Raw genomic sequence first — 14,112 nt, forward strand, 5'->3', positions numbered from 1 at the left:
TTATTGGGTTAGTAAAGAAGTCTCAGGCGACCTACATATACCATGATATATGTGAGAAGTCTTGGCAAATGGCATCACCTTACACATTTCATTCTGTATGGTTATTCTCATGGGGAAACAGTTAAAAGTGGGGGTCATAAATAGATCTTCACACTTTGTATCATGCTGTATTTATTTCATCTAGAGTTCAGGAATGCAATTTTGATAGAGGAAGTCAGTGGAGGGCAGCTGTATTATAATTTTATGGTTCTGGTCAGGCACTTCACTCACCCTTTGGAGAAAGTAATTTTAAGGTAGGGGAATAGACCAGTCTCCAGCCAGTTTGTCTGTAATTTGCATGTTTGTCGCTTCCTCTTATTCTTCCTGCCAAAGGATTCCCTTTGCCATTGGGTCATAGTTACCTTTACTTTAGTGTCTCATTATCCTTCCCCAGAGAGTTTTGCCCCTTTGATATTTGTCTTGCATGGATGGGAGCCCATTTTGTATGGGCCACAGCACTGGTTTTTTTAGTTGCTTTTTTGTTGATTTCTGGTGAGTTGAAGTTAGAAGGATCTCTGTGTCAATCTGTTTACTCCTCTAATCCATAAAAGAAAAGGAAGACTTTACTGTAACAACAAATTGGGGCATCAATATTCTTTTAAATCTGCTCTCTGCTTCTTTGGATCTACCAGGGGCCAATCCAAGGCCTGTTCCTGTGGGAGTGTCACAGTTAGAAAATGGTTTGAGGAGCATTGTACGTCTCACCTACTGTGTGCACATGCACACACACACACACATACACACAGAGGTTTGCCTGATGTTTTCCCAGATGCCTCTTTGAAGGGGTGGTTATGCCTTTGGATGTGCCTGGGAGCTAATGCTGTCTAACTCTGACACTCCCCTTTCTAGAACATCTTGGGTTCAGGCATATGGGTTGTAGAACAGTAAGATTTCTGTTCAGATTTCTTTTGTTTATGCTCATTTATAGAAGCAGTCTTTTTTTTTTTTTATTTCAGTAGGTTTTTGGGGAACAGGTGGTGCTTGGTTACATGAAAAAGTTCTTTACTGGTGATTTCTGAGATTTTGATGCCCCTATCACCCGACCAGTGTACACTGTACTCAATGTGTAGTCTTTTATCTCTCACCCCATTCCCACCCTTTCCTCGAATCCCCAAAGTCCATTGTATTATTCTTATGCCTTTGCATCCTCATAGCTTAGCTCCCACTTATGAGTGAGAACATACGATGTTTGCTTTTCCATTCCTGAGTTACTTCACTTAGAATAATGGTCTCCAATTCCATCCAGGTTGCTGTGAATGGCATTATTTTGTTACTTTTTTATGGCTGAGTAATATTCCCTGGTTCACCACAATTTCTTTATCCGTTTGTTGATTGGTGGGCATTTGGGCTGGTCCCATGTTTTTGCAGTTGTGAATTGTGCTGCTATAAACATGCGTGTGTGAGTATCTTTTTCGTATAATGACTTCTTTTTGTCTGGGTAGATATCCAGTAGTGAGATTGCTGGATCAAATGGTAGTTCTACTTTTAGTTATTTAAGGAATCTCCACACTGTTTTCCATAGTGGTTGTACTAGTTTGCATTCCCACCACCAGTGCGGAGGTGTTCCCTTTTCGCCACATCCGTGCCAACATCTATTATATTTTGATTTTTTGATTATGGCCATTCTTGCAGGAGTAAGGTGATACCGCATTGCAGTTTTGATTTGCATTTCCCTGATCATTAGTGATGTTGAACGTTTTTTCATGTTTGTTGGTCATTTGTATATCTTTTGAGAATTGTCTATTCATGTCCTTAGCCTACTTTTTGATGGGATTGTTTGTTTGTTTGTTTGTTTTTTGCTAATTTGCTTGAGTTCCTTGTAGATTCTGCATATTAGTCCTTTGATGTATTAATTATTTGTTGTGTGCATTAATTGCTAAGATTTTTTTCCCATTCTTTGGGTTGTCTGTTTACTCTGCTGATTATTTCTTTTGCTAGGCAGAAGATTTTTAGTTTAATTGAGTCTCATCTATTTATCTTTGTTTTTGTTGCATTTGCTTTTTTTTTTTTTTTTTTTTGAGACAAGGTCTTGCTCTGTTGCCCAGGCTGGAGTGCAGTGGTGCCATCTCGGCTTACTGCAACCTCTGCCTCCCGGGTTCAAGCGATTCTCGTTCCTCAGCCTCCCTAGTAGCTAGGACTACAGGTGTGTACCACCACATCCACCTAATTTTTGTATTTTTAGTAGAGATGGGGTTTCGCCATGTTGGCCAGGCTGGTCTCAGTCTCCTGACCTCAAGTGATCCGTCCATCTCAGCCTCCCAAAGTGCTGGGATTACAGGCGTGAGCCGCTGCAGCCGACCTGCATTTGCTTTTGGGTTCTTGGTCATGAAGTCTTTGCCTAAGCCAATGCCTAGAAAGGTTTTCCAATGTTATCTTCTAGAATTTTTATGGTTTCAGGTTTTAAATTTAAGTCTTTGGTTCATCTTGAGTTGATTCTTGTATAAGGTGAGAGATGGGGATCCAGTTTCATTCTTCTACATGTGGCTTGCCAATTATCCCAGCGCCATTTGTTGAATAGGGTGTCCTTTTCCCACTTTATGTTTTTGTTTGCTTTGTCAAAGATCTGTTGGCTGTAAGTATTTGGGTTTATCTCTGGGTTCTGTTTCCTGTTCTATTGATCTGTGTGCCTGTTTTAATAACAGTACCATGCTGTTTTGGTGACCATGGCCTTATATATAGTTTGAAGTCGGGTAGTGTGATTCCTCTAGATTTGTTCTTTTTGCTTAGTCTTGCTTTGGCTATGTGGGCTCTTTTTTGGTTCCATATAGGTTTTAGGGTTGTTTTTTCTAGTTCTGTGAAGAATGATGATGCTATTTTGATGGGAATTGCCTTGAATTTGTAGATTGCTTTTGGCAGTATGGTCATTTTCACAATATTGATTCTACCCATCCATGAGCATGGGATATGTTTCCATTTGTTTGTGTCATCTGTGATTTCTTTCAGCAGTGTTTGTAGTTTTCTTTGTAGAGGTCTTTCACCTCCTGGTTTAGGTATCCCAGGTATGTTATTTTATTTTTCTGCAGCTACTGTAAAAGAAGTTGAGTTCTTGATTTGATTCTCAGCTTGGTCACTGTTGATGTATAGCAGAGCTACTGATTTGTGTGCATTAATTTTGTATTCTGAAACTTTGCTGAATTCATTTATTATAGGAATGGTTCTTTACTTTGAAATATGGTGGTGTTTCTTACTATGCATAAAATGATTTGAACCAATAGGGTGAAATTGTCTTACAGTTCCTATATACCTTTGGTTTCACAATCTATAAGTTCTTTTAATTCCTTAATGGCAGCAATAATACCTATATATCATTGTAGGACATGCCTTGAACATAGTAAGGATTCTAAATTTTTCTTGAAAGAATAACAAGAAATATAGTAAATTGGGGAAAAAACAAGGAATAAGGGAATGGCAATGAAGATTTAAGAGTAGCCTATGCAGTGTTGTAAAAAAGTATTTTAAATCACATTCAAATTTCAGTGGGTTTTCTAATTATAGCATAACCGGATATGGACTTTGGAGGAAATCACACAGGAAATACTTTTAGATGGTCAAGTGGGCAGCTAAATGATAAGGTTGTTCCTGGCTAGTCACTAGCCCCTTGAGGCTGCAATCGAGTTTTGCTTCATATGCTCATACTTACATCTTCATAAATTGTGAGATATTTAAAATTCATTTTAACAGGAATGGCAAAATAAGAGTAAAGACAGTGTTATAGAAATAATCGTGTCATTCGAACACAAGAATAATTTTTCCATGTATCTTGTACTTATGTGTGTATGTACTTTACACAATTGTAATCACAGTGTTTTTTTTCTTTAGTTTTTTTTCAGCTAACAATCTTCCATGAGATTATTAGATTTTAATTCTGCACACATGCTATGGGATTATGAGACCCGGCATCTTAGTATTGTATAGAAATTGTGCCAACATAGTTTACTGGTCAAGGGCAATAAAACTGACTTTCTTAGGGCAGTGCATTAAATATCATTTGATTGCTGTTTTCAGGAGTGTACTCTTGGGAATCTGGTTTTATTTTGTAGCTAAGTAGAAAGAAGATAGTCTGTTGTACTGGTGGAAGTTTTTGGGGGAAATTCTAGTTTTTATTTTCTGAATATATCATGATAGAAAATTAGAGAAAAGTAAATATGCAGTTTAGAAGATCTTTTTGTTGTTTTATTCAGGGCCCTTTTATAGAGAATGAAAAATATGTTACTAAGTGATATGTTCACTTAGTGGCTGTCAGTAGAACTTGAAATTCTTTTTTAGTTTAAAAATAATCTAAGTTGGTTGTTTGAAAATGGGACTGTATGTTTGAATGATGTCTTTGAACTTCTCCAGTGTTTCCTATGTGACCTTGGGTAAAACATCTAATCATAACTGTGAAAAGTGGGAATAAAAAATATTTGATGCTGATTGTGATTGTGATAATAGGTAGTTCATGATCTACATGGCTTCTGTGAATATGAAGGGAAACATATAAAACTGTGCTAGGCTCTTTAGAACAACTATTAAATATTTCAGTATTGGGTAAATTGTCAAAAGACCCCATGTTTAGTGGGAGCAGTTAGGAGCAAGCATAGGTAGAGAAGGCAGGGGCCTGGGAGCTGACTGTTTAGTAAGCACTTGTTGACCACACGTGGCTTCCAAGCATACTTAATTTGCTTAGGCTCAGGTGTACTCAGGCAATCAGTCCTGCGGAACAGGGAGACCCAGTCCAGGCCTGAGTGTACTGACTCACCTAGTTTCTTTCCTACAATGCCAAGCCCTGTGATGAGTTGGTTCTTTTTTAGATTGAGACAAATCCTCCTCTGTCATTTTCAATCAGCAGACTCCAGCACACCCCCAAAGGCCAAAAGCAAAAATCTCCTGTTAATTCACACGCCCCAAATCAATTCTGAATCAAAAAATAGACTTCTAGACTCCTGTGTGTATGTGTCTGTATGTGGGTGGGGAGGGTGGAGGGATAATAAGATCTTTCTTTTGTTTGTCTAGTTCAGAAAGGATAGGTTATTTCTATTTAAGATGGAATTGGAGTGGTACAGAGAGAGTGGTAACAGAAACGTTACACAGCACAAAGTATTGTTAATCTAGTTAAGCAAATTTAGAGTCCATACTGACAGAACCAGCCAAGACCAAGCCCCTTGGAACTTACCCAGTTTGAGAATATCTTATTTGTTATATTCATTAAAAGGATAACTGAACAACTATGGGGTGGCTGTAAAATTACTGTTTTTATTTTTTGGTGAGTGGGTGTTAAATGAAATGTTTTCCAGGAGATAGTGGGGAAAGTACAGCCCCACACTTTTAGCTAGTTAGGCACTCCTGAATCGATGAGAATCATGGTTTTGTTAATTTCGTCAACATGTTCATTTCTTTCAGCTCCATGTTCATGCATGTCTTTTAACCCGGAAACAAGAAGACTGTCCATAGGTCTAGACAATGGTACAATCTCAGTAAGTACACATAAATAAGATTTCCAGTTGAAATACTTCCCTTCCTGTGGAGTATGTATATGTATTTATTAGTTTTTTCAAGTTAACAGAAGAATTTTCTTGCTAAGTAGAATGAAAATTGTAGCGTAGCAAATTATGGCGAGGTAAGAGATTCTAATGTAGGGAGAGCTATCATCAGTATCCACTTAAATGCTGACAAGGTTCAGCTTGACCTACCCTATACAGAGTGGCTAGGATGGGGGCAGTCGGAGGCCAATGAGTAAACTGCATGCATCTGCATTAGTGAGAGCAAGCTGTGATACTAGTGGCTTTAATCAGATGGTTAATCATGGTGCCTTAAGCTTTGCCACATAAGCAACAGAACAGGAGGAAAATGCTTTCCCTTATGTCTGCATGTCTGATCCTGTCTTTGATAGTCTGTGTTCTTTCTTTGTTCCTTCTGCTTCTTGTTTTTTCCAGCTCCCTTAAGCATCTGAATAGAATTCTGTAAATTTGTATGAATTTGTGAAAAAAAGCACAGCATCTAGACTTAGTCTGTAGATAGATCCACATAAATATTAGACCCTTTGATTATAGATGTTGGGAGAACTGAAGTGATTAAAGATTGGAATTTTGGCTTTTATTTACCTACTTAATCTTTCTACATACTAAGTTTCAACTAGTATATTAACTAATAACAAGACTGATCTAGTAAATTCTCCATTTGGTAAATTATCCAGCATTGCCTTTAGTCCTGGGCGAGAGAAGCCCTGCTTCAGAACCTATGAATTAGAAGGCCCTGCTCTGCTCACACTTCCCCATAGGGTGGAGGATCTGAGGGCTCAAGGGGATGTATGTGATCAGCCCAAGTCGTCCCTCTCTCCCACTCCATCCTCCCGCTACCAAGACCCTGGAATTTCCTGCCCCAAACTGCTCAGAACCTGCTTCCAGAGTCTTCACTGACCTTTTTCCTAGATGTGTCCTTAGAAAGATAAAACCAGTGAGTATGCTCTTAGGCCTGAGAGGTGGCAAAGAGGTAGCAGTTTGCAGTAGACAGGATGTCCACCCTTGAGTGCAAGGCCCCTCAAGGTCTTGACAAAACTGGGAATAGAAAGAGAAGGGAAGTGGGCTGGCCCCCTGTGTCACCACAATATGGCGTGGAACTTAAAGGAGACTAAGAATTCTAAATTTGAACCTGTACCTCCAGCTGGTGGAGGGTGTATTTGTCAAGATTGGAGGATGAGACCATATTTTATTTAATAGTTCAACTGGACTTGTAACTTTTAAACATGTAAACCTGGAATGTGGGCCTCCATTTGTAATCTTGCCCCAGCCCCTACAAATGTTAGTGGGCCTAAAGTTTTGTCTTTGATCTTTAGTCAAAACATTTGCTTGGTGGCCTTTCTGGAACTATTAACAATGTTGTTAAATATAAATCAGCCTAGTGACAAGTATTTATGAAATTTCTGTAATATCCAATATATTTGGTAGATCTGTAAACTCTGTTTCTTAGGTAGATAGAAGTTGATGATACAAAATTGTCTACTTTGAGGAGAGCCATTTTTAAAAGGAGGTGTATGTGTGAGATAAATTTATTTTTAAAAGATAAAGGGAGATCATTATTCAGTGGACTTCTGAAGTGTTCATTACAAAGGAAATATGAAAAGATGAACTGAGATCCCTCCATTTCCCAACAGTTACAGGATAGTTTGCGTAATGCTCACTGTCCATGGAAAAACTTAGGTTTACATAACATAGGAGTGGTTTGTTGCACTTTTGAAGTTAATGTAGGTGGTTAATGGATACTGATAAATTTGGCTTTGAAGGCAAGAAAGATGAGCAAAGTAAGTTATGGAGAATTCTAGCTATTTATTGTATATAAGAGGAGAAATCATCTTAGCCATTATTCTTTTAGTAAATGAAACTGCCAGGGAAGCAAAGCATCAGTCAGGGTCCATCTTTCCAAGTATGTCAGTATGGGGTTGAGACATCAAACCTTAACTTACTCCAATCTTCTGAAAAAGATTCAGGACCCTGGCTTATATGAAATAATTTCCTTAAAAGTACCTCCTTTGTATTGTTGAGGAAGATAAATTGCATACCCTACGTCTTCTCATCTACAGAATTAGAAAGAGTTCTATGTTAGGGAAAGATACACTGAGAGAACAGCATGTTTAAGGTTCAGGATTCACATTGATCACTACAATAACAGGCTCTTTACTGAAAATACTTAGTCTCAGCTGTTTTAATAATTTACTTTTTAGACATGAGAAATCCTGGTCAGAGACTATATATTCTGTTTCCTGGTTATAGCAAATAAATTTTAAGAAGAAATAGTGGTTAACTTATTTTAAAACTAAGAAAGTGTGAAATCAGAAAGTAACATCATTATTTCCTTTATTTTACTGAATAAAAAGAACACATTGTGTAAGATAGTTAAACTTAGGCAGCTGAGTAGTGAATTAGAGATGAAGTAGAAATAAGACATAGAGACCATTCTTTCAAAAAATGTGGCCACAAAGAGCAGGAGAGAGAGCGTGAGTACTGGAGCAAGATCTGGTAGGAGGCAAGCAGCAAGAGGGTCCTGAACAATTTGGAAAAGTTAGCTGTGGGAAAGAATGAGGACAGTTGAGAGAGCAGGAAAGGAGAGAGAAATGTCATTCAGTTTTGCGATATAGGAGAGGAATGCCTTTTATTTTTTCCTGTGAGGTAGCAGGCGAGGTCATCTACTGAGAGAAGGTAAAGATAATGAGGTGAGAGTAAATTTTCCTACCTATACCTTTTGCTGTTTTCTAATCATATAGCTCAGAATCCCGCTCTGCCATCTTGGTCTACAAAGTTTTAATTATCTTCCCCACCTCATTCAAATGTTATCTTTTTGTTTGTATTTTTATTTTTGGCAGATGATTCCTGAGCCCTACCAATTGAAATTAGTCACACACGGTACTCAGTAGGTTAGCTATGTTGTATTGCATATTTAACTTTTGCTTTGCACAATGTTTAAAAGTCTGTCTCTTCCATTAAACTGTTGAGTGTTGAAGAGTTGGCCAGTCTTTTATTCATCTCTCCTCTGGTAGATCTTATTGTGGCTCCTTTTACAAATTGGGAACTCAATGAATAATTTGTTAGTTTATTGACTAAAGTACAAACCCTATTATTATTTAATATAGCTGATTGTAATAAGCACTTGCTTAAATTCTGAGATAGTTTATTTGTACAATTCTGTTACCATTCAAAATGTTTTTCAAAATAGAATGACCTTCTATAGGGGAAAAATTTATGCCAATAGTTTAATTTGTCTTGACCTTTTTCAGCAATGTCTTCTGTTTTAATATAGAGAGAAGTTAGTCAGATTGTGCTAACTGCTATTCATGCTGAAGTGGAACTTTAAACTTTGCGTTTTTATGTCTCATGTATTCTAGCCAACTAACAAATATTTAAATATCAGCTCTGTACAAAAAATTATGCTCAGTTCTAACATAGTGTGGCTTCTGGTCTCAAAGACTTTATAATTTAGTTAGGGAGACATTTTTCATTTTTATGAAAAATGAAATTAGAAAATAAGTAACACAAAGTAAACAAATAATAGCAGAAGTACCGGTACACCAATGAGTGTGATGTTGGCAAAGCAGTGAGGTCAGAAGACAGTGGGAGATAATGGTCTAGGACAGCTCGCTGGATATGAACTGGGTTTAGAAGACTGGCTAGGATTGGATTAGCTAAAGATAGGAAAGTAAGGTATTTCAGACAAAATTAATGGAGTGGGGGAAAAAAAACCACCCAAACCATGGAGGTACCAAAGGACCAAAGATATTTGGAGAGATAGAAACTAATTTGGTAAGAGGATTAATGGGATAATGTGAAAGCCTTGATTCAGGATGAGTAGTAAGCGTTATGTAACGTAAAGGTACTGGATCGTAACATGGAAGATTCTCCCCATCCCACTCCAAGACTTCATACCATATTTAAAGGGGATTGACTGATGAGGAAATGTCAACACAGAAGTAAAGCATTTCCATTAAACTAATTTTCACCAACCCTACTGAGTAATTGCTATAGGATAGTGTAGGGTGGAGAGAGATACATATATCTTTATAAATACTTATTTTCTTCTCCATCAAAACTTATAGGGAGCCACAGTTTTTATTAATATCTTGCTAAGATAAATGCATAGTCATTGAAGATTTTTTGAAAAAGGCCTTAAAATGGTAAAATCTCTGTTCTCTGAAGATTAATCTCATGTGTGTGTTATGGGAAGTTTGATTGGGATGAGAGGATTGATCTATAAATGGTTAGCACTCAGAATACTGATTATTGTCTAAAAATAAGTGACATTGTGTATGGATTTATTGTTGTTTTGGTAGTTCTTGTGATTGTGATTATTATACTCTTACAGTATACATTACTGTTAGTTCATGTGGGTTATGTGGTATGTTAGTTTCCTAGGGCTGCCGTAACAGTACCAAACAGCAGTTTTTCTCTCATGGTTCTGGAGCCTGGAAGTCTGAAATCAGGGTGTCAGGAGGGCCATGCTCCTTCTGAAAGCTGTAGAGCATTCTTCCTTGCTTTTTCCTAGCTTCTGGTGGTTGCTAGCAATCCTTGGCATTCTGTGGCTTGTGAATGTGTCTCCCCATTTCTTGCCTGCATCTTCACATTGCCTTCCTTTCTATGTCTCTATGTCTTCACATGGACTCCTTTAAAAAAACAAAACAAAACACGGAGTCTCGCTCTGTTGCCCACACCAAAGAGCAGTGGTGCTAGTATAGCTCACTGCAGCCTTGAGCTCCTGGACTCAAGTGATCTTCCCACTTCAGCCTCTGGAGTAAATGGGACTGTAAGTGAGCACCACCATGCTTGGCTCATTTCACGGATGTTTATTTGTTTGTTTTAGAAACAGGGTTTTGCTTTGTTGCACAGGCTGGAGTATAGCAGCGTGGTCATAGCTCACTGCAGCCTCAAAGACTGGGCTCAAGTGATCCGCCTGCCTCTGACTTCCAAGTAGCTGGGACTACAGATGTGCACCACCATACCTGGCTAATGTTTTGGCTTTTTTCGTAGATGGCTTTTTTCACTATGTTGCCTGTACTGGTCTTGAATTCCTAGGCTCACGGGATCCTCCCATCTCGGCCTCCCAAGTAGCTGGGACTACAGGTGTGAGCCACTGTGCCTGGCTCCACGTGACCTTCTTATAAAGACACCAGTCATTGGATTTATGTCTCCCCCTAATCCAGTATGATCCTGCCTTAGTTACATCTGCAAAGACCCTATTTCCCAAATAAGGTCATATTCTGAGGTTCTGGGTGGACATGAATTTTGAGAGGATACTGTTTAACTCAGTACATCTGGTAATGTTGTATCTACTGTGTTTCCCTAACAGTGTTAGAGCAGTTGATTTGGAAACAGTTTTCTCAATGTGAGACATGATGTCTTCAGGAAGAAGTATCCAAGGATATTAAAAGAAGATGATTCAAAATCCTCTTGTGGGAGATAAGAAAATATAATTGGAAGAATCTTCTTCTGCAGCTAATGCCACTCTCCTCTAGACTAAGTGATATCTTGAATAGGCCCCATGTCAGGATAATGGAGGCAGAGCTAGGACTTCCCTGAGCCCTAGACAAATTTTCTTTACATTATACCAGGCCAATTTCTTCATACAAGTAGGACAGCCCAGCTGCAAGGAATTGCCCTAGAGTATTCACTAGTGAATTAGGAAGGAGCTTGTGTTATTCTGTGCATCCAGCCACTGTTAAAAAATATGTGTTGGGTTGGGGGCAGGAATTTCAGCATTTAATCTAACAAGGTGTTTTGGATGAGTTGTTTATTACCATGGATTATAACGAGCCTATGGGGAACTGAACCCAAATGGTAAGGTCATGTTCTACCGTGACGACAAATGGCCTCTGCATAAAGCACTTCAGCTGTACCCAAGCAAGTTGACTGTACAGTTAGTTCACTCCGCTGGAGAGACAGTCTTGAAAATTTTCACCTTAATCAGCTTCAAAACAGCAGTGTAATAGTAGACTCTCACTCATCAGTCATCATGATGCATTCCAAGTTTTGTACTTACAGGAGAATTGATGTTGCTTCTGAAATTTTCTGTTTTCCAGGATTTCTAGTGTGATACCATTTATGAATAATATCCTAATCATGAGGGCATAAAAGGTGAATCTGAAGAAAATTTCAGGAAGCTCTGTGTTGAGAGAAATATGTGCGTGGAATCTACAGGGCCTCCTCCTTTTAAACTGTTACATAGCCCTGCCATTATTTACACTAGCTTATGATTATGTCATTATACCATGGTTTCTACCATAGAAGACCAGCATTTCTGAGTCATTTTATCATTCTGAGTCACTGGACTTCCTAATGTGAGGAGTTCATTTTACACAGTGTTAAGTAGACATTTTCTTCTGAGCTTGTGCTAAGTTACAATGAATTTAAACATATATATTACATAATATATGAAAATATATGCATATTTTAATACTATAGGTGTGGAGCTATGCTTAGCAGGAAAATAGTCTTAGAGTGCTGACATTCTAGTTGCTTACTATTTATTCATTTAATATCATTTGCTGAAGGTTCTTTTATCAAGGAAAACTCTTGCTGTATTGTGCCCTTGGTATTTGTGTGAATCAAAGACCTCTCAAAAACTAACCTTCTCCCTCAGTTATGTCCTTGTACATGTAGCCCTGTCATCTTTTGCTCAGCACCTACATGTTATCTAAAAACTTGGTCAAGCAGTCGTGAATGCAGATACCAAGAGCATTTTTTGACCTGAGATTAATTTGTTGCACTTCCATTGCAGTTGTGAATTTTCAAAGGCCTTCTTGAACCAACTTTTAAACCAGTTCTGTAGTGTGAATACCCGTAGGACACCCAGATTGCTCTGTGTTTTGAATTAGGTACTGAAGAGATTCAGTAGAGTGAGTGGTGGATTGAAATCATTTATACACTATCTACAGGAGTTACCTTGGCCACATCAACCCAGCACATCTACACTTCAGAAAGGCAATGGCTGGGAACTGATGAGGGTATTATGTTCCAAGTTACTTTCCCTTTGTCCTAGGAACCTTATATCTAAATAATCTATCTCCCCTGGAATAATAACTGATGTAATTATTTTATTAATGGCATATATTCAGCATAAACTCTGCAAAGCAGGGACTGTGTGTACTTGACTCTGTTACAGTCTGGCACCCAGTGCAATGTCCATGAATTTTAAGTGCTCTGTAAATATTTATAGACTGAATTAATGAGCAAGTAAATGAATGAATATAGTTTATTGAGTTGATATTACATAGAGGTTCGGAGCACAAGCCCTGGTATCAGACTGCCTCTACCCCCCTCAAGTTGTGTCACATTGGGCAAGTTGCTTTACTCTCTGTGTCTCAGTTTCCTTATCTGTAAAATGGGAATAATAGTTGTACCAATTTTATAGGGTTGTTATTAGGACTATCTGATATATACATGGAAAGCTCTTAGGAGAGTCTCTGTATGTATCAAATGCTTCATAAATATTAACTCCTGTCAGTGTCATTATCATCATCATCATCAGTAGCAGCATCCTCCATTTGCAGTAACCAGGAAGCCTTGGTTAAAGTCTATGTCAAGAGCATTTAGTGGGCCAGTTCCAAGGGAGGAAATGTCTTAGTCATGGCATATTCTTTAGGACGATTCAACTTATTTCTGGTCCCATCTTTAGTCTTTGCTGTTGCATCACAGGAATTTACCAGTGATTTGCAAAACATGGGCTGTCTTCTGACATGGACACTCTTTTTTCTGCAAAGGAGTTTCTTATCCAAGTTCTTGCCATTTTAATCTTCATCATCCTCAAGAAAAGGGGTTGGGCTTGGAGAGGTGTACAGAGTACTGAAGATGCTCTGAATGGATGACTGGAGAAGATGTAGCAAATTTGTCATCACAAGTGACTCCCTTATTTTCGTGGATTGAGAGTATGGAAGAAGGAAAAATTGCAAGCCATTAAGGGTTAAATTGCTTTCTATTGTTTTAGGAATTTGGATTTTATAGACCAATGTCCAGAGAGCCATCTGTGGTCCTACAACTTTTAAAATCAACGATAGGAATCAGTCCTATTGGTATCAAAATTCTTTTCTTAACCATTTCCATCTACACATTTGAAAATATTCTCTGTATACACAAATATTTTGCTGATTTTTACTTTGAGTTCATCTTTTATACAAACTAGAGGTGAACCATGGTTCCCATGTCACTGTCATTTGTATTGCAAGGTTTCAAGCCCAGATGGGCTGGTGTGTGGCATTTTACTGTTAATCACCTTGGAAGGCATTCCTCTCAAGAGTACCTTGACAGCAGCAGAGTCATGAAATATATCCTCCAGGGAATCATCTGACATTTATTCTTTTGCTGTAAAGCTTGAGAACTCACAAGAGCCAAAATGCATGAAGAAAGCACTCATTCTTTTATAGCCCCTGTGGTTGTGGAACTGCTGTCACCTGGTGTTGCTCCAACTACTATGTGATCTGAGGCAGTCTTGGCAAAAGCCTTCCCCCTTGCTGGCTAAATGCTTACATTAGCAGAGAGGGGAGTGGTATTGGTATGTCCTGGTCTCTGGGGTTTAGTGCTGGGGTTAAATGCCGGGCCTGTATGTCTTTGCTTGGCT

The 14,112-nt window shown here is 38.4% G+C and overlaps 1 protein-coding gene across 2 annotated transcripts in view; it reads left to right on the forward strand.

The window, feature by feature from the left end:
- The window catches only part of WDFY2 (WD repeat and FYVE domain containing 2), a 183,605-nt gene that overhangs the window by 85,351 nt on the left and 84,142 nt on the right, over window positions 1–14,112 (forward strand). For both annotated transcript variants that reach the window (XM_002824297.5, XM_054529063.2), the window contains exon 3: window positions 5,419–5,492. In XM_002824297.5, coding sequence (XP_002824343.1) covers window positions 5,419–5,492 — 74 coding nt within the window. The remainder of the gene's footprint in view (window positions 1–5,418; window positions 5,493–14,112) is intronic.

This window comes from Pongo abelii, chromosome 14 (assembly GCF_028885655.2).
Source record: "Pongo abelii isolate AG06213 chromosome 14, NHGRI_mPonAbe1-v2.0_pri, whole genome shotgun sequence".
NCBI lineage: Eukaryota > Metazoa > Chordata > Mammalia > Primates > Hominidae > Pongo > Pongo abelii.